Source organism: Chlamydotis macqueenii, chromosome 8 (assembly GCF_036417535.1).
Source record: "Chlamydotis macqueenii isolate bChlMac1 chromosome 8, bChlMac1.mat, whole genome shotgun sequence".
Classification (NCBI taxonomy): domain Eukaryota; kingdom Metazoa; phylum Chordata; class Aves; order Otidiformes; family Otididae; genus Chlamydotis; species Chlamydotis macqueenii.
Window position 1 is genome coordinate 19,136,140 of NC_141563.1, and position 25,224 is coordinate 19,161,363.

The 25,224-nt window shown below is 36.3% G+C and overlaps 1 protein-coding gene across 3 annotated transcripts in view; it reads right to left on the reverse strand.

The window, feature by feature from the left end:
- ABCD3 (ATP binding cassette subfamily D member 3) overlaps positions 1-25,224 on the reverse strand; it is a 29,926-nt gene that overhangs the window by 4,020 nt on the left and 682 nt on the right. The window contains exons 2-21 of one of the 3 annotated variants that reach the window (XM_086753375.1): positions 13,667-13,703; positions 11,261-11,359; positions 9,972-10,060; positions 9,025-9,094; positions 8,287-8,384; positions 7,511-7,634; positions 7,162-7,218; positions 5,634-5,776; positions 5,198-5,267; positions 4,682-4,751; positions 4,457-4,554; positions 4,288-4,379; positions 3,648-3,736; positions 3,499-3,571; positions 3,011-3,074; positions 2,460-2,537; positions 2,303-2,368; positions 2,109-2,198; positions 1,741-1,860; positions 1,219-1,323 (exon numbers count right to left, since the gene is read on the reverse strand). In XM_086753375.1, the coding sequence (XP_086609501.1) occupies positions 1,219-1,323; positions 1,741-1,860; positions 2,109-2,198; positions 2,303-2,368; positions 2,460-2,537; positions 3,011-3,074; positions 3,499-3,571; positions 3,648-3,736; positions 4,288-4,379; positions 4,457-4,554; positions 4,682-4,751; positions 5,198-5,267; positions 5,634-5,776; positions 7,162-7,218; positions 7,511-7,634; positions 8,287-8,384; positions 9,025-9,094; positions 9,972-10,060; positions 11,261-11,359; positions 13,667-13,703 (1,732 nt within the window). Of the gene's footprint in view, positions 1-1,218; positions 1,324-1,676; positions 1,861-2,108; positions 2,199-2,302; positions 2,369-2,459; positions 2,538-3,010; positions 3,075-3,498; positions 3,572-3,647; positions 3,737-4,287; positions 4,380-4,456; positions 4,555-4,681; positions 4,752-5,197; positions 5,268-5,633; positions 5,777-7,161; positions 7,219-7,510; positions 7,635-8,286; positions 8,385-9,024; positions 9,095-9,971; positions 10,061-11,260; positions 11,363-13,666; positions 13,704-25,224 lie in introns of those variants that run through there. The other 2 variants (XM_086753374.1, XM_086753376.1) reach the window with 2 other exon arrangements.

Here is a 25,224-nt window from a genome sequence, read left to right on the forward strand (position 1 = left end):
AGTTAAAAAAAAAGCAGGAGAGATTTATCTTTTTTAATTGATTTCACTATTCTTTTGCTCCTAATGATTTGGCAAAAAGGAGAATGAACTGGACAAAGGAGGTGAAGTAGGAGGCAGGTAAAACAACAAACCTGGTGATTAAAGAAGTTCGATTTAACAGCAAAAAAAAAACCAAAACCACAAAAGCCATTAATGAATTATAAAATTAAAGGGACAATTTAAAAGTGAATAATCTGCCTCTGTTTCCTTGCAACTCAACTACTTATGCATCCCTAAAAGTAGGGCCAATTAAAGGAAAAAAAGGCTCTGATGATATAACAGGGTAACATTTTCTTTCTGCAAGGACAGCTTAACCAGGAATTCTATTTTTCAGTAACATGCATTAGCCACTTGGCAACAGCAGCTCTAAAACAAAAGTACAAATGAACATTCAGGTTAACAGAGTAACAAGTATATGCAAAATAGACTTACAAAATTGTCAGGGTATTGATACTAATGTGGAAAAATTAGTTCAAGAAATAATGTTCATTTTTTTGCAGAGTCCTCATCTAGCATCAATTTACTACCACAGAAGGTTCCTTAAGTTCCCACTTCAAATTTCAAGCGCATATTTCAGTGGATGCACAGCTTTGCTCCAGTACCATTCTAGGAACAGTGCTACCTAATAATCATGTTATTTCAAACTCATTCTTTCCCAGGCTAGGGGTGTGAAATTGAATCTTACTGATATTTCACATGGCACTAGACAGAATCTGAAGAGGTGAGTATAAGAGGGAAAAGAAAAAGAAAATTGTATTTTATCTCATAATTTTATTTCCTAGAGTGCTTGGCTTTTCATATCTCAAAATACATGAAAATATGAATTTTCAGCCTTTCACTTCTGTTGCCCTGGCCAAAAGAAACCTCTTGAACAACAAAGCAGTATAAAATTTTAGATTATTTGACATTCTAAGAGTTTATCTGGAAAAGTAAGGTTACTTACCAGTTAGTAAGAGTACTCTGATATACAGAGGCCACACGTAAATCTAAATTATCTTAAAACTACAAAACAATTATTGAATTACTGAATTCTAGTGTGTCTTTCTCCTTGCATGCCCTTCTAAACTGCCTTTTTTTTTTTTTTGTAATCTGCACTAGGCATAAGGAAGAGCACACTTCGTATCATTTCAAGTTTCCTGTTAACATACAGAGGTATAATTCTAGAAACAAAGAGCTTACCTTCCGGCAGTGGCTGTAAATGTAGCCTTCTACATCAACGCTAACAGCACTGGTGCATTCATCCAGAATTGCAAACTGAGGCTTATGATAAAATAACCTTGCCATCTGGAATGCAAACCGAAAAGCTACTATGGATACAGAACTACAACCAATAATGTAGTGTTAGAAGTCAAATTAAGAATTAGTGTCCAAAAATTTACTGTGGCAAGGGAATTTATTCTAAGTTAGCACCCACTGAAGCCTGAAAATCAGAGTGCTGTATGTTTTGTTTTTTTTTTTATTTATTTTAAAAATCTTGTTTATATAAGCAAAGTGTAAGGCATGGTAAAAGGTCATTTCCTATTAAATTTTGAGTACAATATGCACTCTTTTAAGTTGTTTTCTCAGTATTCAGGTATTACACATTTTGGGGGTTCTTCTTTAAGTTAAATATTAATATTTAGTAAAAAAAATATTACAATTCAGATTACATTTTCAACTTATGTCTTGTATTTTTTAAGTATTTATGTTTTTGAGACATACTGCCATTCTCTGTTTCTCTCCCCCGCTGAGTACATCCATCCAATCCTGAACACTATCCCAGCCTCCTTCACGTTCCAAGATTTGACCCAGCTGGACATTATCCAAGTACTCCTTCAGCACCTTTTATTGACACAAGAATGATAAACAGTTTAAGAGAACTTAATAAATAAATGATTGAAAAAGCTTATAAAGGGTTATACTATATTATATACTATATCTATACTATTACACTGATGTACTATCACAACCCTGATAAATATTTAAAACAAACTAAATGCAGTGTTTTTAATAGCAACTTCAGTGTTTTTAAATCTGAGGCATTACTCATCTTAAGCAAGACAAAGAGTTAGTGAACTAATTATCATTACCTGGTCAGAAATCCCTTTCTTTCTCTGATCTTCTAAAGTATCTGGATATATAACTTGATCTCTGAGTGTTCCAAGAGTCATATATGGTCTCTGAGATACAGTTAGAAAACAAAAAACATAGGTAAAATATTTCTAAATATAGTCAAAGTAGGAAGAAACAGAACACTATTGCCAATTAAAGTACTTTGCCTCACCTGGGGAACATAGAATAACTTTCCTCTTACAGGTTTTGTTAAACGCCCACCAAACAAAGGCCACAACTGCAATGAGATAAAGGTTTAAACTTGATCAAAAAAGTCCAATTACAACAGTGCTTTGGATTCTCCCGTTTATTTTAAAAAGTTCCCTTACCTCACCAAGAACACGAAAAAGCGAGCTCTTCCCACACCCATTTGGCCCACAAATCAGAACATTTGCACCAGATCGAACCTAAAAATGCAAAGTCAACACATTAAAAGTGTAGCAAGAAAATACTTCTACAGAAGTAAGAAAAGAAAAAAAGAAAGAGAAAGAAAGAAAAAGAAAGCAAGCTTCTACAAACAACAGGACAAACTGGTATCCTTGTAGGTTTATACATAGTATTTTCTGACATTCCAATGGGCAATTTCCACCACTATTTTCTTTTCCCCCCCCAACTTGTTTAGCACCAACTGCAGCTCAAAGAAAACACACTTGTAACAATGAAAACATTTTTCGTTAAAACAATTTAATGTTTTAGAAAAAAAAAAATCATAATTAATTTTGTTCAAATTTAAGCATACCATATAAGCAGCTCTCCATTTTTGTTTGCACATTTTTTTATAAATCAGATTGCCTCTGAAATAATAATTTTCACTTTAAATTTTTTTTATTAATATAGTTCTCTATATTCATAAAAATTCATATTAAAAAAAAAAACTTACCTCAAAGTTAAGGTCTTGAATCAAAACATCTCCATTAGGTGTCACCAACGGAACATGATCAAACCTATTTGTATTGCAATGTTAAAAAAGAAAACAAAGAAAAAACCCCAAAACCCAGTTGCCTAAAAGCAGTTAATACCGCATGCTTACGCAGAGATTTAAGGAATAGGGCAAGACTTCAGTAGTACTTCATTCAGTACACTGTCCCAGTTTCCATACAGTAACAGCTAAGTAAGTTCTTGAACCAAAAGTGGCAGCTTAGCATTTAACAAACATCTACAGATTTTTTTTTTTTTTCCTTCATATATTTGTTTTTTGAATCCTTCTAAGCCTTCGGTCTCCAAACCTGCTAGTGGCAGTGTATTCCATCAGTTCTACAATATACAATGAGTGACTTCTCTGCTCACCTCCCCCCTGCTTTTAAGGGAAAGACTTAAAAACCAGACTATGTTTAAAATACTGAAGTTGTGGAAACTTTGTAAACATACTTGATAAGGTTATCAGTATTGATAATTTCTCCAGATCCAGGTATCAAAGGTAAAGCTTGCTTTTTATCTGCATCTTAAATGAAGAAAAAAGTATTAGAAACTGGAGCACTACACAGAGATGCAAATATTTCATATTACATCATATCTACCTTTTTCTTGTGATACCATAGTACGCTGATATTTGCCACTATTCAAGTCCTTCAGAACCTGCATTAATTCTGTAATTCGAGCTGTGAAACTAAAACAAAACAAAAACAAAAACAAAAAAACCAAACTGTAAGTAATTAATTTTTAAGTTTTAGAAATCCATAGAAGCTCTAATGAGTACTCTATTAAACTGTCAAAATGACAAAAATTACTCAACCCAGCACAGAAACAGAATGTTTACATTTTAGAATTGTCCAATATTCACAATATTTACAAGAACCTTTTCCTCTAATAGCCAAATATTTGATAACTTTTCTTCTTAAGAGGTAAAAAAATAGGTTTGGTAAATAATCAATACATAATTGATTCACAAGCATTTGACAACATCTTTTCAATTAAACATTCAATCTGTACGCTGCTACTATTCAGATATGAAATTACTAGTGGGCACAATTAGCATCTCTTCAAATATGTTTTCAGCATAAAACTTTTTTAATTTCCAGATTTTTAGGGTGCTGCAATGAACAAAGCACATAAGCTCATTTTGTTTTAATTCTACAGTCAGTTTCTTAAAATGAGTTGAGAAACAGGAACAACCTAACTTTAAGAAAGATTATTTTACACAACCACTATTAAGCTTACCCAGCCAATCTTGTCATTTCGCGGCCTGCTAGCACTATCCTGCCCAAAGCTTGAGACATTCTCAGTAACATTCTTCCACTTTGGTAGTAATCCTAGAGTAAAAGAAAGTTTCTTTATGTAGACTATCAAAATTCAAATTCAGGAAATTGTTTAATTCTGTTCTATTTACCTCCAGAAGTTCTGCATGAGTACTGTTCTGATGACGAGGATCAGCCAGGTTCAAAAATGGACGACTAACAACCAGGTAACCAACCACAGTGGCAAGATCTGCAGTTTAAGAGTAAATATTAAGCTACACATTAACTGAAGCAATAAGAAAAGAGCGAATTCGCATGTAAAACGTATAGCACTTTGCAGTTTACAAGCAGTCCATTAGCACTGGACAAACACTTACATTTGGCAATGATAGTATCAATGAAACCCATAGAGAACCGGAACAGGATGAAATTATGCAAGTGTTCCACCTGGTAAGTTACAAAAGAAAAAAGGTCAAACTGTATCAGTACCTGTTTTACTATCCTATTATTTTACAGAAGTTTGATTCCATATATAGTTATTTTTCAGTAAGTCACAAATACACCAACATCTGTCACCTAACTGTGACAAGCACTGCACAAGTGTCCCTGCTAGCAAAGACTCGCACTCTAGATCAAAACAACCTAGGTGTGAAACTAAACAGCAAGAACAGTAATTGTGGTGGGTGAAAAGGAGGCAAGTGGCAAGAGAAAGACCATTCTATCAGAAACTTATGTTCTGCTTATAGCCTAATTTATTTTTATATCCGATGACTGTAGCAGCATAAACAGCAAGCCACTATAATTCAATTTATGTTGATATACGTCAGGAATCACTATGATTAAATTAATTTAAATTTTGCTTAAAATGTTTTAAAAGTTAAAAGTAGTCTTACCAGTTTACGGAAGGTTTTGTGAATAGTCTGTTTTTCTCTCAAGTTTCCATTATAAAAAGCAATTTCTTCACTAAAAAAAGGAAAAAAAAAAAACAACAAACTCAAAGAATGCAACTTCATTTTGTGAAACAGTCTTTGAAAAAGTCAGCCATAAACCAAAGGAATATAGTTTTTTTTCAGTTACCTTATGAAATAATAGTCTGTACCTTCTCACAACAGCAGAACATAAGCTTATTATACCCTAGCTATAGTTTGTCTTTTGAATTAGGAATATAATACACATACAAATTATTTAATAATAATCTGCATAAAGATGCAAACACTTTACTTGGAACTGAAAGCATCAGACTTTCCAGATACATTTTAACACACAGCTTCCATTTACACCACAGTATTACTTTGTCACTTATATCTTGCCATCCAAGTAAATCTATACCTGTTTGTAATAAGTCGTGAGTTGACGTATCTGTACTCCCCTTCATATTTTTGTTCTATAATAGTCATCTTGCCAATTGGCCTCCTCAAACGTGTAAGGAAAAACCCTGAAATTATCAAGTACGCCATCATGCTAGCTGGACCCTGTGAATATCAGAAAAGAATAAAAGCTTACCATCTAGATGGTGTCAAACTGCAACATCTCTATCCAAAATGCCCAAAAAGCAGGAATCCCCTGATTCTCACCTTCCATGTGTTTACATTACCAATTCAATTACTCCTGCAATTCACATCATGTTCCTTTTATCTGTGCTGTAGATAGTGTTTTACTAATCTTACTAGTTCTCTTGGCCCCAGATGCCTTTCTCATCCCAGTCTTCTCAAATTTTTACCACCCAGTGTGATCTCTGTGTTCCACTGTCATAGCTTATTTCATTAATAAGTTCCTGGTCCTTTCATTTCCTCTCCTTCATTTCTATCTACTTCTTTCTCTCTGCATTTGCTACATTGTCATATCAGTCAATATTTCAATCCCATTCTCCTCTTTGATCCATACATCTCCAACACATTTCCTGCTTCTCTCAAGTGGTCCTGGTCAGGATCTCTTACTCTTCTGGATCCTAAGCTGCAATAGACCAGGGCTCGCAAACAGTGTGCTTATATACTAGTGAAGTGTGGCATGGCATAGAACCAAGGCATAAACTGAATTGGGCACAAACTGTCTGTAATAAGAGCAATGCAAAGACATATGAGACTGGAAAAATTACCTATGTTCAGCTATGCCTTACTGCAGTCTGTTTTTACAAAATCTACATTACATGTCCCAGAGCTACTTCTTGTCAAACCCTGAATATTTTCCATAATGTATCACTTGACTAAGCTAAAGAATTATTCTCTAATGTTTCATCTTGGTCAGGGACTGGAACAGGCCGCCAAAGCAAGTGGTGGAGGTACCATCCCTGGATATGTTCAAGAAAAGTGTAGATGTGACCTTGCAGGACATGGTTTAGTAGTCATGGTGGTGTTAGGTTGATAGTTGGACTTGATGATCTCAGAGGTCTTTTCCAACCTTAAAGATTCTATGATTCTATGATCTTATTAGGAGGGTGAAAAGAATATAATGGTCATGCAGCTCAATGCAAGGAATGGTTCCCCTTTATAGAGGCTGCAAAGAAACAGAAAACTTACTTTCTCTCTTAAATGGAAGTCACACAAGATAAAAGCAGCCAGAAGGGTACTGTACTAACCGAGATTCCCAAGTAACTGCTAGAAGAAAATAAAGAACTTTCTGGTTTCTTAAAACAGATCGAATGCCTGTGAATTCTGTTTTTTATTTTGCTTGCCTCAAGACAGAGAGCACTAAAGCACAGAAAACATTAAGTGTAAAGTGTATTTTCAGCATATCCCTTCAAATAGTGGATGAATCTATAATTAACATCTAGAGTTTTCCTCAAACTCCCAATAGATACAAGGCTATAACCAAAGAAGGGAAAAATTGCTCACAATGCTAAAAACATCACTCAATTTACCTGAGCTCCTATTGCACTTGTTAGCTTGAAGATATACAAAACTATATCCAAGAAAGGCTGTAAGAGAAGCATAGGAAAAAACACCAGCATTAGAACACCAACATAACATGAATGTAAAATGGTCCAGAAACCACCAACCACCCCAAAAACAGTTATAGCTCTGCATTAAAAGCACATTGGTTAACCTATCATACAAGTTAAGTGCTGAAGCAAAAGGAATCTCAGCCACATGACATTTTCCTGAAAACACTGACTCAAGAATTGAACATAAAAGCATCGTGATCTTCAGATAAAGTACATACCATATTAAAAAGTACTTCACTACTCAGTTCTCTCTGAAAATACTTACCTTGCTAAGGTTCGAGTACAGGTCCACTACACTGTTACAGAATTTTTCCACATCCTGTGTAAGGAGTTGATCTGGATTAGCTATTCTGTTGTCCAGATTTCCCATTTTGTAGTACGTATAAGATCTGAAACAAAACAACAGCTAAGTGTCAGAAAAAAAATCATTACCTGGGATCTCAAACAACTGGAACCCCCCTGCTTCATACAACTGAGATGGAAAGTACTGCAAACATTAAATGACTGTATGGAGTCAACATAGCTTGTGCTTCTCCCTGATCAGATCCACATTAAATCCTGCAGAACTGTTTAGGCTCCAGGATGTCTTAGTTGAAGCTCAGGCCCATGCTGCTCTATGCACTGCTGCTGTACTTAAAGAGTTAGAAAACCCTGAAACTCTGCACCAGGACACCTGACAACTGAAATTCGGTGCAGAAGGACATAAGTAGCTACTCAAGTTCACGTATACAATTTAGTCAGCAGGATTATTAGCCCTATATGAAAGCAACTGAAGTACTTTGGGAGCTGACCCAGCAATGGAAGCGAAAGAGTGCCTTACTGTTTTTCTTTATTGAGCCAACTTTGCTTTGTGCCGTATACAACCTGAATAAGCGACTCATCCTTAACTGCAAGTTAATTGCAACCAAAAGGCTTTTCTAAACAGTACACCTAACCTATTAAGCACCTTGTTACTTTCGTATTATGTACTTTAAATTATTTGGTTTGATTTTAATCGATTCAGTTTTTAAAACCGTTAGACATTAACAAGGTGTTACTTACTTAAGATACTCCTCATAGAGGTATCTGGTAAGCCTTACTCGGAAGCAAAGTTTCAATTCATTTAGACCATACTTCAGGAAGTTATTCACTAAAGAGATCTAAAATAAGAGACAGTATTTAAAATTTAGCTAACAAGATTTAATATACTTAGACCAGTTTGCAGCATAGATTGTGCAAACACTTTAGAACAGGTGAATTCTTCTCTTGAAGTCAATAACACTATTAACACACCTAAGGCCAACCATGTAGTGTCCTCAGGACCACTGATTAGGTTTCTGTCTACATTTTTTAAAACTCAAGTCCCAATGGATCTCACCTCATCAAACAATCCCAAGTCTCAGAAAAAGCCGTAAAAAAATATATAAAAATTAAAGACTAAGAAGAAATCTTCATCTTCAAATGGTGTCAAAAGAACTCCAAACCTACAATACTGAAATATCACCCAATCTGTAAGATGTTATTATGCAGTATGATAGATGACACATTAATGTCAATCAAAATTGCCATCAACAAAACCAACTGAAAAACCTAAACATATCTGTTAGAAAAATAGTTGCAATCAATCGTGAAACATGCTGATAAAGTCTCCCACACACTGGAACTAGAAAACAAAATGTTTCTTAATACAGATCTACATGTAAAAACTAATTTCCTTGGGTTTTAAGATCTTTTCATCAAACTCTTAATTTACATTTAAAATATGTTCTACTAAAAGACTGGCACAAGAAAAACACTTACGGCAGGCATTGCGGCGATGAAGTTGAACAAGTATTTCTTGAAATCTTTTCTGCTGCGGCCAATGATAGCACTGTAAGCAACCATCAGCTAAGAGTTAGTTACAAGAGAAACAAGAAAGTATAAACTAGCATGTCTCAGTGGACAATGTCTCAGTGGACCATACAGAGAAAAAAAAAAAAAATTCATTGTGGAAACCTGTAGTATGAGCTGTAAGATGAAGTACAACAGACTTCTGCAATTATCTCCCTTCTGCTCCTGCAGTAACTGCCTGCATTAAGGGCTCAGAAATTCACAGTCACAGAATACCAGTTCCTTTCCTTCTTTGCTTTCATAGATTCTCACAAGAAAGAAGCAAAGCAGTCCTTCCATTCTACAAAGCACTGAGTCTCTCCTGAGATACAATATGATTTTGATCACACTTAAAGACAAATCCTGACTTGTTTCAACAAGCAACAAGAGCAACAAGAATAATGAGATGCCTAGAAAGCACCTTCTAAACATTAAGATTGAAAGCATTGTGTTTATCAATCTAAAGAGTAAACAGCTCATTAGGAAGAAGTAACAGTCCTAATATCCAAACAACACTTAAGTCTATGGCATAGAACCACTATGCTGCCATTCTGACATGTCCTCTTCGACACTCAGATCAACATAAGACTTAGAGTCTTCAGCGTACAAAATGTGACTAAAAGAATTGAAAACCATTTAATAAGTGAATTTTGATTTGAAAAAACCAAAATTGTGTCCAACAGTAGAAAAACAGTTAATTATTTTTTTTTTATTTCAAAAAACACAAAAATCCTCCTTCCCCCAAAATTGCAACCATACCATTTTTTTCCAACTGTTTCATAAAAATAAGTTATCAAATGTCTGAATATGTCTTCAGACAGATTAGTTTCCCTATTAATGCAAGAAAGAATGTTTAAAAATAACAAGTTTATGCATACCTTTCAATGACTGTTCCATTTTGAATCATCCAAATATCACAATATGTGCGGACTACCAGCATCACAGCAATAAGCAGCAAATAACCTGTCTAGTAAAAAATAGAAGTATAACAGTTAAAAAAAATGGATAAAATTCACCACTTTTTTACAAGTAAGTGGACCAACCATACCTAGCAGAAACGTATTACCCTGCCAGCCCCAGCTAAAGCAATATTTGCTTACTTTGCTGGAAACACATTAGCATACAATATTTTTAAAGAATACTGATTAAGTTTCTATGGAGAAGGTCTGTCTTTTAAAAAGATGTATTTGGTCAACACATACCAGACACACGTTACAAGATGGAGGATTGCAGGGATAAAGAAGTTACTGCTGTTCTAGGAAGACACTTTTCTGCCATAAGCAAAGGGTCATATAGGTCACAAGGGACCTCTAAAGGTCACCTACTCCAACTCCCCACTCAAAATAGGGCCACTGGTAACAATCACCAGTCAGACCTTGTACCATTGATAAAAAAACCCTTTTAAACTCAACAGTCCCGCCAGTTTTCCATCCACCTCATTGTCCAGTCATCCAGCCAACTCAGTTTGGCTACCAGAGCACTAGGGGAGATCACAGTCTCAAGGCTTCGCTAAAATTACAAGTATGCAACATCCTCTGTTCTTCCCCTATCCACACTGCCAGTCACCTCATCACTGAAAGCAATCCGGTTAGTATGGCACGATCTGCCATTCATAAATCCAGGCTAGCTGTTTGCAATCACCTTTTTGTCCTTAATGTGGCCAGAGTTAACTTCCAGGAGGATTTGCTCACGGCCTTACTAGGAATATGGTAAGGCTGACCAGCCTGTAGCTTCCAGACTCTTTGAAAAATTCACTTTCTAAAAAGAGCTGGCCTAGATATGTTACAAAAGCAAAACTATGGATGAACAGCATGCTATTTAAAAGATAGAAAGCATTTGCACAGAGAAGTGCATCGAATCAAACAAAATCTGCATACCCTTTTAAAAGATATGCTACAGATAGCAGTTATTAGCTGACAGTAAATGGCTTATCTTGTAATTGAAACCAGAATGCAACTTTGTAGTCATCTAACAACTGAACATACATGTAAATTTCTATATTAAGATGTTGCTATTGCAATATGTTGCTGTATGTTGCTAAACATATAGCACAATGTACTCCTATTCAAGTAAGGGATATGCTTTTGTTTGAATTCTGATGTAATTATGAAAGAAAACTCTACTCCAAAAATACTGATTTTTATTTGTTATTGCAGGCAATGGTTACCTCTTTACAAAGTGTTCTAGGGACCATTATCTTCAGGATTCGACATATTCTTGCGATAAACACTCTGTCCACCACTGCTCGCTCCTTCTTTCCCTCTTTCTGCTTCAAATAGAACAAGCAAAACAAGAAAAGTGAGGGTTTTTTTATAATGTATTAGTTAAATGTTGAAGTGATATTTTTCCTATCCAACTTACTTACAGCTACCTTTCTTCTGCAATATTTCCCTCCAATTTAAGACTTGCTCACACAAGCTAAGTGAAATGTAAGAATCCAGAGTGTATGCCCTCACAGCTAACAGAAATCTTAAGACAACCAAGCTATTAAAACAAATTGCAATAGGAAGCAGCTGCCATGATATAAAATAATATTTATTTCAAATCTATGTTAAAAGTGATACAAACAACGCAGACCACTGCATTAAAACATCCAATTACAAGTTATAATGCAATCTGCCATCTCTTAACATTGCTTGTTTCCTAGACCATCCATGGTTTAAACTCCTTGACTGTACAGCCCAAACTCACTTCAAGTGAAACCAGAACGTGTTATTCCTGTGCTTCTAAAACACAGTGCAATACACTCCTCACGAGCTAAATCTACCACACTTAAAACCCCTCCTGTACCTGAACACCTTTTATTTGGATCAGTTTCATCTGTTTACTCCATATAACCCTATCTTGTGTCCTAACTAGCCTGAATACTTTTTAAGAAGCTAATGGTCCAGGTATCTTTTCTTTCTTTCCTTTCACAGTTGTAACATAAGAATTCTATCCTGAGAACAGACTAAAAGTGCTTACATGTGTACTTAGGACAAGTCCTGTCTAATCAACATAGTCTTGCTATTTTTGCTACCCTAGACTCATGCAAAACACAAGTCATCAATGCCTACAGTAATACTAAAACATACTCAGACAGGAAACCTGAAAGAAAAAACTAGGGAGACAGAATAGGGAAGACAAAAGAAAGTAGCCTGTGATTCACCATTAATCAACTCAGACAATCCTATCAAGCACTCCATTGGGGTTTTTTTTGTTTGTTTTCAAGGATGATTAAACCACAGAAACTTGCACAGAGTCTAACTTAATCTCTTCCCTTTCTGTTTACATATGCAACATCATGGGCAACAAGTGCAAGCTCTCAGCCCCAGCAAACACAAATTTACTCTGAATGAGCTGTGAATAAGCCTACATCTGTTTTTCATGGGATGAAGTCAACTATGGTCCTGTCCTTTTCAAAAAACTACATGAGCACAAGCTACGGATAAAAATTCTAGCCAGAGAGGATGCTATATGGTAGATTATAAACTTACTTCAATTAAAAATTATTCACACAAAAGTTCAAGCAGTCTCAACAACTAAAGATTACTGTCCAGGCCTAATGAAGCATGACCCCACTCTTCTGTAACAGAAATGACAAACACAATGTCTGACATACGAAATTTCTAGGAGTACCTGACTAAACATATTTGACGTCTGAGCTGAACCTTTTCTTCCTTTCTATTAATCTCTTCCCCGTTTCTACTTTTGTGTCACACTTACATTAATTCCAATATCTTCTTTCCCAGAGGTTTTGTTTCTTTAGGCTGTTAATTCCTCATTCAGTTTAATTATATCCGAGATGGGTATAATAAGAGGCATAATAAGGTATATAAGAGAAGACTAGTTAAGACTTTTACAAGTAGGTATAGCTATACAAAATATAACTGTTACGGCAGATAGTGCAGTCAAGGTCTGGCTAGAAGTTAACATGACGCTTGCATACACCTTTATATTTATCCAATGCAAGCCTTTTCTTAAGTTTTGAGTAAAGATGTAAGTACGTGGAATTATTATCTATTCATACCATCGTATGACCCAACATTTCTAATCACAGGCTCTGCCCTTGTATTTTATTTGAACATGAAACAAAAAACTTGACTTAAAGAGATATATTATATCCTTTTCAAATAAATGAATTAACAGGCACTAAAACGACTAGGGAAATGCCAAACCTCCTACCAGAAGTGTGAAGTACTTTTTAGAAACGGTCAGACTCTACATCTTGTTCCATACTTTTTTCTTTTAAATAATATCAAATCCCAGTCATACGTTGATCTATGGTCAGTTGTTTGTTGCTATGCATACAGCCAAACTTGCAATACTAGTCCTTACGCATTCATAATGCACAGAGATGAAAAAGCATGTGGTACACATCAAGCACATATCACTATGCAGTCAAACTTCAGCCATATGTGATTAACCTGATTTTTCCATTTGTTTCACCAGTGCAAGTGTGAAAGTATCATTCAAACCACATTTGCACCATAGCCATAATTCTGTCCAAAATAAAACTACAATTATGGGACTTAAAAAAAATATAAATATTATTTAAAATTACTAAAAACTTATTACATGAAGAAAGAATTACCTCATTGTTCTGCAATGCTTGTTTTCCACTTCTTTTACTGTAAAGGGAAAAATAAAGGATTTTACCTGTTATTAACACACATTTCTTTGTCTTGATCTCTACACAGAAGAGAAAGAAAGGAAAGCCTGGGATTATATCCCGATCTATTTCTTTCAAAGCAGTAAAGTGTCTTCACAAGAGGGCTACCTTCTATGTCAAACTTACATGCTGTTTTTATACTATTTTAATGAAACCTTACTCCTTCCAGCATTCAGTTTCATGTAGATAAGCTATGTCTCCCTTTTTCATCTCCAAGTTCTGCTTTACCTTGGTTTCTATACCATTAACTCCTAGTGTTTCTATGCTTACACGGTGCAAGTATGGCAATACAGTTCAACTGACCACAAACGAAAACTACAGGGATGCAGATTCAGCAATCCAAGCAAGCCAACTTTGATGTTTTGCACTATCTACATAAGCCATGCAGATTTGTTTTGCATTATATTTGACTTTCAGATAACACATTTTACTACATATAAAGATTATTTGTTCATAAACATGCGCTGCTGAGGAAAAAAAAAGTCAGATCCTGTGAAACCAAGTTCCTCCAAAGGTGTGCATTAGAAGGGGAGCTAGTTTTTATTCTGTCCTTTTTCCTTCCTCTGCATTTTACAGAACAGTTACAGGAAAAATATTTATCATTAGTGCTAAACAAACATTCAAAAGTACAATGCTATTCTTCTTCCTCACCTTTTAAGAAAGGCAAGTTGACATCTAAGACAGTTATAGTTTGTCTTCCTTTCCGAATATGCAAGCACCATATTAAAAAACCGAGAGCAGGCTGCCTTAAAACTGCAATATTCATACACTTTCAAGACAGCACCTAGGAAATTAGAGGGAAGCAGAAACTGTGAAAGGCACTGCTCCTTCTGCCTACAACATCAAAACAACTGCAGACTGCCACACAACCAGTTACCCTGCAATTTTATCAACAGCATCATTTCCCACTTGTGGTTTAAAGCTCTGAAAAGAAAATACCTAGGACAAAACCACGTCTATTTTAATTTATGGCTATTAGAAAGATCTGCGAATGTCACTGACCAATAAAGAGAAATAACTTAATAATTAAGGAAGGAAGAGGCAAGGTAGCAGAAGAATGTGAGAAAAGAAGGGAAGGAAGAGACCACACAAGCGAGAAGAGAGATATGCCAGTTTAACAAGAGCTTAATTAAAGGTAATGGTGAGACAGAAGCCTGAGAGGAGAAGATTAAAATCTTGTAAGACTATTTGTGCAAAACACAAAGAACATGAAGGAGAGCAGAGGGCAAAGTAGGGGATAAAAACTTAACAAAAGTTCAGAAGAGATAACACTTAATCAGGTCATGATGGAAGTATGTCTGCGGAAATGGTAACAGCATGCAAAATCTAAGAAACAATCTATTTATAGACTACATCCTGGTGACGTAGGAGTAAAGTATTGCTGGTACAAGAAACTTCTCAATACATCTTGTAATTTTTCAAGGTACAAAATATTAACTTTTTCTTTAAAAAGCATCCTTGAGTATGGATCAGTCCAATCATACTCGGTTTGGGACTAGGAGAAAAGTAGTATTCTTAGGTGCGAATAAGTTGTCATCAAACTATACGGGTATTTTCCCATGATGATTCATGACTTGCAGTAATGCAAAATAAAAGTATGCTGCTCTTCCAGATATCTTATAATAATTCCTAGTTTTGTTGCTTCAAGGTCTGCCAATGTTGAAGTCACAACACTCACAACACACAGCTATTTCAGCTTTAAAAGGATTAGAAGTGAATAAATTAAAATAGTAATATCTTAAGAAGATGAGGCCCAGAATTATTCTGGCAGTTGAATACCTTTGATGTATTTATTCATACATTTTTTTCCTACAGTAGCTGTTGAGGGAAATACAGTAGCTGAAACTACTGAACTGAATTGAAACGGATCATCCGTTAAAAAGAAAGGAGGGTTCAGAAACAGTGACCTTATATTTAATTGCAAACTCAAATTTAATTTGAATTTCTATTTATAAAATTGAAGAGAAAAATCAAGTATTTGTAGAAACAGAAAGAAAGGGGAAAATCTTATATATGGAATATGGACTATCTAGAAGCAAAAAAACCCAAACAAACATGGCTATATAGTTCCAAAAACATTGCTTTTGATATTAAAATTTAAAAACCCACTGTTATTTTAACAAGTACAACCATTTTACTTGCAATAAAAGACTGTGCCATAGTTCTGCCTAGAATAAAACTCCCACAGACGGATCACTGCAGAACTTTTCCTTCTCAAGAGTCTAATTTTTTCCAGTCCAATACCTACTGGCACTACCCCAGACTCCATTATACTATTGTAGAATTTTTTGTGTGAGAACTGTGCTCACATTCATGTTTAATTTAAAGACTAAATAACACTCTCAATTAGTCAGCAAGAATACAACAAGACTATCTGGTTACAGTAGAGAGCTCTAACGTTTGGAATAGATTCAAGCTCTCTATTATTTCAGACCTCTCATTTATTTAACACTGGAGCACCACAAGCCTTATTGGTGAATGAAGGTCAGTGCTACGTCCAAATTCTCTACTGCAAATAACTCCTCTGGTATAGGGGCCATGGCTGAGCAGCACAGTGTAAGGACTGCTTGGAATAGAAACATAAGGATGCCTCTTACTGCAATGTTAACTTTAGTGATTACCCTGTCCTTACATACCACTCTCCAGTTTGAGTTAAACTGCTTTTTATTATCATAGGAGTGCCTTGAAGCTCAAGCGCTACTGATGCTTGAATTGGTGATATGGTAGGGTGTCATGGTTTAATCCTGGCCAGTAACTAAGTACCACAGAGCCGCTCACTCACCATCCTCCCTCCTGGGTGGGATGGAGGAGAGAATCAGAAAGAAAGGAAAACTCATGGGTTGAGATAAAGACAATTTACTAGGACAGTAAAGGAAAATATGGTAATAATCATATATACTAATAATGGTAATAGTAATAATAAAATATACCACCTGACGACTGATACAGCCCCTCCCAAGCAACAATCATGGAACAGAACTGAAGAGCAATCTCAGAATGATCCCAAGAGAGAAAGCAAGAGAACTGCCAGCTGGCCAGCCTCCCTTATATACTGAGTATGGTATGGAATACTTCCTTCGGCCAGTTTGGGTCAACTGTACTGGCTATAGTCCTCCCAGCTTCTTCTACCTGCCCACTAGCAAAATCTAAGCTGGAAAAAGTCCTTGATCTCTTAGCAACAACTAACAACATCAGTGTATTATCAACATCCTTCACATACCGAATTCCATACTAAATCCAAAGCACAACAGCTCGTGGGAAGAAAATTAGCTCCATCTCAGCCAAAAACCAGGACACAGGGTAACAACTATGGCACAGCTCAGAACAGTACAATTAATCACTTGCTTATTAAATCAATATGACTACAATTCAAGCAGCTACTATCAAATTGCAGAAGACCTCTACTTTTGATCTTTAGTGTAGTCACTCCAACTTCATCAGAAGGTATTCACAATGAAACCCTTCCCCGAGTGTACGTACTGAGGCTGAAGCTGGACTGGCTGGGACAATGAAAGATCCCAAAGTAAAAACAACTTCCAAACAGTTTGAATTGGAGTAGCGCTGGATTCAGAAGTAACGTGAAATGTGTCCCATAGGGAAAAGGTTTCTGTTCCTCTCTACCTCAGATTCAGAACTGTGCAGTGACCATTCACCATTAATTTCTCCCATTTTCCTTCTATATGAGAAAGATCCAAGATGATTCTCCTGCCTTTCCGCAGATTTGGATTGCTTTTTTACTTCCAGCCATCAGTTCCCTTGAGGCATTAGATTTTATCAAAACAAATTCAATAGTTACATTACAGATACTAAGAGAATATAAGACCTTGCTTTAGGTGACCAAAAAAAAAAACCTAACTTTGCAGCTTAAAAATAATAATGTGATTTTTAAAGGTAATCACAACAGTTTACATATGGAGTGAATATTCTGAAAGCATGAGTCAAGCACAAATTAATACAGTAACATTTACTCAAAACTACACAAAACCTTATACATTTAACTGCTCTAACTTATTTCTCTGAAATAATAAAGGTAGAAATACAAAAGGTAGCTTTCTTCCAAGCTCTTGCTGTTCAACAGAATTACTTAACTTACTATAACTACCCAAACATGAACAGGCTAGAGATATAATGGGACATGTATCACCTGAACAAGTTTCAGGAAAAGGGGCATTCCACATGTATCCTGCTACCTATTATTTAACAGCACAGAGCTTTTACAGCAAACATACATGCAACAAGCAAAGAGAGGTATCAGCAGTACTGGGATGACAAAACTGCACCAAACTTTTCATTCATACATGCATGGTAACTGAATAGCAACTTCAGCATCAAGAAACAAGATCAGCCACAACCAGCAAGACATTTTAAAGAAACTAATAAAGAGTTCCAGGACTCTATACAGGCATTTGGCAGCTGGTCCTACTTCAAGGGCAGCAGTGTAGCACGAGGGGGAGGCAGATAACTTGATGGTAATATCACACAATTTCTGTCTCCAAGTGTTGGTCACAGCACTCAGTCTTTGGGTTTAACACTATTTCCACACCAGAGAAGCTATTCTCTCTAAAGAAACATGCGACAATGGTGGTTACTCAAAAAGGATCATTCTCAACCCCACTGAAGAAAGTGATTTGAGAAACTGGGAAAAGCCTTTAAGAGACTGTTGATTTCAGTTACTGGAAGGTCTCAGGAATACTAGTTCTGTGATATTTACTAGCAAACAATAAAGAGTTAAAGGATTACTGTCTCTAGAAATACCTGTCTCAGTCCAGAACAAAGTTCAGTGGAAGCAATCCACACCGAGCTAAGCACAACAACAGGGAGCTGCAGATGAAGAGAGAGATAAGCAAGACTTCCAGTTTAAAGACCAGTGAAGAGGAAATAATAGTTTGAGAATGTTACTTTGTGCTTAACTGCAAAAGAGGCTTCAAATTTCAGGTCATGTTACCTTCCATCTGTAAAGCAGGATGACTAGATTCTACTCAACACAGTGTAAAGGATGAATATCTGTTTTAGGGATAAGTGGAGCTTTTCAAAGCGTTGTTACCTCTAGCTAACCTTTGTATTTGTATTTTACAGACCTTACATTCTAGAATAGCACTAGGCCATTTTCATAGCTGTAAAAAGAACATGCAAGATAAACGACTTTGTAATAGTTCACAATTATTTGCACAGTTTTCAGGTCAGTTTTGCAGTCAAGATACTGCTATGACATGGTAAAGACAGAATACACTTCAAATGATTAAAGATGGAATGCAACAGCATACCTTGTTACAGTGTAGAGAGCTACAATGAGAAAAGTATAGTGTGGCTCACAGCACACTCATTGGTAGACACAGCTTCATATTGCGTCCTACACAGAGGAATAGAGAGCAACAGTTATTTCAGGTCAAGGGCAGCAACCTTACTCGGAAGCCTGGGCACAGTCCAAAGCACGCCCATTTACGCAGGGCACCCCAAGCAAACCAAGAGCACAATTTTCTTGGCTCTAGGTTGGTGGCTAGTTGCAGCCTAACCAAAAATAATGTGAGGGGAATGCATTCAGGCAACCAAGAAGGGGACTCCGAGAAGGTCACAGACAGCTATGTCACTGCACGCATGGGCTGTGAATTGCTCTGGATTGCTAAAGCTCAAAAAGTTTCTACAAACATTTGAGAAGGCGGCAACAAAATAGAACTGTTGTGGAGGAAATTCTAAGTTTCAGCAGAAGTCTATATCTCGAAGACAAAGTAACCTCAGAGCTATTAGTTTTTCTGTAAGCTCGTGCTCTGGCCTGAGCTGTGGATGTAGCTCTCCTTCATGATTAACAGTGGAAAAAGACTTATAGCTAGTTCCCCGCAAAGTGAAAAAGAAAATAGTTTCACAATATTACACACACGTAAACTAGATCTTGGCTTAGACCTCAATCATTTTATGCAACTTAATAACAGACAAACCACTAATTAACTACCCAGGCCCAAAACAAAGGCAATCCGAATGCTAGGAGTAGGACTGAGTCATCTGGTTTCCCCTGTCTCCATACCCTCCAGCTGAAGACAGGTTTTCTGATCCCCAGGCAGGTTTTTCTGCAAGACTGGCTTTTAGATGCATTTTCTAGTAACCTGATCTGTATGTTTTCTCCTCTTTTTTTTTTTTTTTAAATGCTAATACACATACAGTAAGTAATGGATTGAACAGTCACATTCTGGATAAACCGACTGTAATGTAGTTACACAGAGATGTAGAGGTTTGGTTTTTTTTGTTTTTTTTTTGACATGGCATAGGTTCCCTTTCAAAGCTCCTACATACATGGAAGCAGTCCATAAATATGCAGCAATGTAATTTCACCCTTCTTATCTAGCAGGGACTCAAACAGGTGCCTTCATGCAAAGTACACTAGCAAGGCTCACCCAAACATCTTCAGAACCTAAAGAAATGAGGCAAACTAACAGAAGATAATAACATCCTAAATATATAAAACCAGAATAAAAATGTATGACTTGCTTCAAGTTACGACTGCCACTTGCTACATTTAAACTTCTGTGTTACATTGAAAGCTCCTCCAAACATGTCTGAACACATGTCTATCGTTTCCAGTTGTACTTGTGTCAATCACTGTCAAACTGTAGGTTCATGGGCCATCCAGTTGATGACATAAGCAGAACATGTACTTCCACTCTGTGAGAAGAAAAAGGCTGAGAAGACCAATGACAGGAAGGGCACAGGTCGTGCATCACCTAAGATGAACTGTGTAAAACCCTATTTGATGTACTCTGTGTCAACAACTCTGTTGAACTCTCTCAACTCAAATGAGCCTTTCCTCTTGCTTTAGCCACGTCTAACCTCTAAAGCCCCAAGCACACATTGTTCTTCCCTTATGTATTTTTTTCTCAATAGGAGGGAAGTCAAACACCTGGGTTTTCAAAGTTCACCTTATACAAAATCAAATGCCCATACCCTAGCATCCTCTTGGATAGGGAAGGTCAGTGAGCGTAGGAGCAGATTTTAAAATCTTTTTATTTGTCACCTTTCCATATATTACAAATTCCTTCCTATTAACTCCATTCTGTTTCTTCACTTTCCCTAATCTTGCAGTTCCTAACTCTTTACCCTAATTACCTTCTACCACTCCTTTTAGTTCCTTCTTCCAACAGAATGCTGTATGAGTTAAATATCTTCTTTCTGAAAGTAATCCAAGTTAATTTTCCATTTGTGTAAGTACTTTGTTTTAATCTACACTGATATTTAGGAACAATTCTCTACCAAGGGATAACGGAGAATATCCAGCTCCTTTATGTAACGTCCCTTAAGGTTTTCTTTCTGAAGCAATCAAATCTTAAGTAAATATTCTGCTGCTTCTTGTTAGAGGCAGCAATGTCTAATATTCAAGACAAAGCTCATAAAATAGACTTGGGATTAGATTTTTTGAGGATGAAAGGTAACATACAACTTCATTTTATTTTATGTATGTTGTACATTACAGGCTTTTTTTCCCTCCTTTGACAATCCTATACTGTATAACCCTATTTCAGCATTTACCATCTTTTTGAGTATTTACATTCAATATGGGTTTAGTGTCTTTGTTTAAAGAACCACAATGTTTGGGTGAACTGAATTGAAGAAGCAGAAATGTAAAGGCTGAGAGCCAGTGGGGAGAATAGAGGCTCAGCATTTCAATAGTTTTGGACTTTTTTTTTTCATGTGGCACAAATATGAACTACAACGCTCACTCACGCACTGCCAGTAAGGTCGAGATCATTTGCGTTCAGTTAAAATAGTAATTCATAGTAACAAACTGTTATCCCCCAAACTGTTAACAGCAGCTGTTAAGAGAAACATTTGTCATTTGTGTGACACAACCAGGCAGTACTTTTATTACAGCACAAAACATAAGTTCGAAAAAAAGCAAAGATTAGTTCAAAGTTTTATTTTAATACTTTTTATCACTTAAAAAAAAAATTCGTTCCAAAAATCAGTCTTTTCAGACCTTGCTCAGTAACAAAGTCTTGGGCATCAAACTTTTTTCTAGATATTAACTGACAGAGGACAAAGTACAAAGAATACCGATCTGACTGCTGCTGTTTTTTTAATTCTTCCACTCGAGAAATCTCTAGAACCACTGATCTTTTCAATAGATTTTATGAGTCATTTCTCTAAATGGAAGCAACACTCTCAACTGTAAAGACAATGATCATCAGTGCTGGAGTCACTTCGATTTGCAGAAACATCTTATGATGGATAAAAGTAATGGTTTCTCCTGTATCTCCTGGTATATACCAGGATTACGCAGTCTTTCAAACAAGAGAATTTCTTATGATTCTAAAAAAGCCAAATACTAGAACTGAAGTCACAGGGGCATTTACATATAACAACTTCCCTCCTCCCAAGAAGAAATGAAGTTTTTGCAAGGAAACAGACTTTTTGAGGAGAGCAACTTGAATAGAGAAATAGTGTGTTTTTCTCTTTGCGCTTTATTCCAAGGAAGTAACATGGGATACTAACAAGATGCTATAAGCAAAAAGTCCTATGCTTTGGAGGATTTTAGGAAGTTGTGGTTAAAATATATTGTAAACTGCAAGTGACATTACCTCTCAGTTTTGCAAAACTGATGAGCGATGTAATAGCTCTTGCAGAGGAACATCTGTGACTAATCCAGCTAGCACTAATTACATGATCTTTGACCTAGTAAAGTAGGTTAGCATAACATATACAGCTTAATTATTCATACATTACTACTTGATATGAGTTGCACTGGACCTTGCCCCTATTGTCTGACATCAGAAAAGTAGGTGAAAGTTGCCTCTTCTTTCCTTCCTGCTATCATTTCTGTAAGTGATCATTCTAAATAGAAATTAACACACAACAATATGAAAAGTCTGTGCAAGACAACTTTTTTGTTACACACTCAAACACATTTTATTTGCTAAAATAAGATTTTTAATTTTTTTTTCCATGTGTCTAATCTTATTTCTCAAACTTTGGCCAGTAGTGACACTGAACTACTGCTGACATTTCAGCAAAACTTAAAGCACACAAAATAAAACAGAAAACAGACAGTTACTCAAGGAAAACATGATATAATAGAATGTCTTATTTTGAACATAACAGATGTATAAATATAAACACTTAGGTGTATATTCTTAAATAAACTATGTGAGGAAGGAAGAAGTTTTGCAGGTAAAGTGTACAGTTGTTGCCTTAGAACACTTCTATGGTTCACTTGAATGTTAAGGCCAGTGTTTTGCTGCCTACATTCAAGTCTGCAACATTCACCTTTGCCCTCAGGAAGCTCAAAACTAGAATTTCACCTTCTAGAATTCAAGAAGCTGAAATTCATCTCACACTAACATGACACAACATTTTTAGGCATTATATGCCAAGGTGAACAAAGGAATTCACACACATAAAACGAAATCACCACTGGTCCTCACACGCTTTACTCACTTAACCTCAAGTAGCAGATCCACTACCAGTCCTCTTCCAGACCACCTAGATTGCAAGTGGAATTCTTCTCCATAGGAATAAGTAAAGAAATTTAGGACAGCTGTACTCTCCCAACTTCTCCCTCTTCCCAAAGAGGCAGAGAGAAATACAACACAGGAATTAGAGGGTACACTACACTCTAGAAATTTTTGGTATTACTGCACAAAGGTTTACCAGTTATTATTATTTGTGAGCACCATATACCACCACAATTATGCTGGAATATGTAAAGATTTGGCACAATGACAATCCTTTCCAAAAGTATGCTATAATTTACACTAGCAACAAAGCATTAAGAAATGAATGATACATGAACTAATGAGACTAAAGGAGGATGAGGCAATGGTAATAACTGGATGCTTTTGTCTAAGCTGGTGGTGTAGGCAATGTAGCTTACCTACTGCCTGGTCTTGACAGGTAGCATTCTGTAAGGCTCCTGGCGAGGTTTGCCTCACAGGGAAACATGGAGACAAGAACAAAGACCAGTGGGCAAAAGCCATCCTCAAAAATACCATTCAAGCAGCAGCACAGCTGTTACTGAAATAACTGAATGTTGGATGTTAAGAGTTTGGCATCTATGGCCACAATACAGTACCAGTAATAAATGAAACCCAAGCCATGGAGGGACTCAAAAGCATAAAGCAACACATACGCAGAAGTGGAACAATCAAGTTTGCAAGCACGGCACTTATTTTAGTAACTGCATGTCTAACCGCATGTCAGAACGCAAAATGGCTTGAGAGAGGAAGATTACAGCAGCAAAGGATAAGATATCAGAAACTGCAGTACAGATAGAGGAAAAGGGACAGATCAGGTCAGGCTCTCTCAACTCCATTCTACTGCTGAATTAGCTGGAACACCTTCCAATTCTCATTAATCTTGTAACAGTGTTTGGTCAACCTAATACATACGAATGCCTCACTTCTCTAACATTCTACCTGGAAAAAGTGAAGATTCACATGGGAAGGACGCATTCCAAATACAGCCTTCAGCACTAAGGCTAATGCTCATTTTCAGTGTATTGACTCTCAAGCTAATAGATGCATTACCATTGTCAAGTCCTGCAGAGCAACATCAGAAGACCTGCAAGCAAAATAGTTTATGGGCACAATGAAGGACCCACATTGCATTTATTTCAAGGACAGGGAGATTACTCTGGACAAGTTCCAGCCTGCTCCTCTCAACTGAATGCTACTAGTAGTGAGAATACACTAAATGCACTTCAAAACTACACTGGACTTGCATCTACATTTGAAGATGTGCTCCAATCCGAATGTAATCTAGTTTGTGTGCTCCAAGAACATCCCTCAATAAAGACAGAGCAAGGTAAGCATGGACAACTGGGAGATCTATGTTAAAAGAATACTCTTGATCTGAATTAAAACATAGATGCTCCCAGACATCTGCATGGCCTAGTCTTTCTTACAAACACCACTATAATACATTAAGTGTGAAAATATTGCACTACGCTGTCAGTAACTCTTCCAGCTCATCATTTTTAGGCCTTTCTATACAGCTTTTCTCCTTTTTTAAAATGCCATTTCACTAAATTTAGTGGAGATAAGCCCCTCCCTATGAATTTGGTAGAAGAGTAACTCCCAGCAATAGTTGCTTCTACTCTCATACAAATAATGTGAGGTAGCAAACGCATGAATTGTGAGCTGCATATAAATTTCTGACATGTTATATGAAAAAGCTACCTAATTCCAAGAAGCTCTTAAAGATATCATGTACATGAAAAGAATTAGGTAAAATAAAACTGGATTGTTGCTTAATCACAGCTATGTTATTGCTTCAGTCTGTTGAGTAAGTCCATTTCGCTGTCAGGATCTAGCACCAGGATAAGTTTGTAGCAACTACACAACATGTTCACTGTATTACTGTAACACATCGCATCTTCAGCATATAATCAATAATCTACAGCCACAGATACACTAAAATCATGAAAGGATGGAGCCTGAAGTACATTCTTCATCTGCCACAGGTGATGATACCCAAGTGCTTTATAGCAGATTAACAAA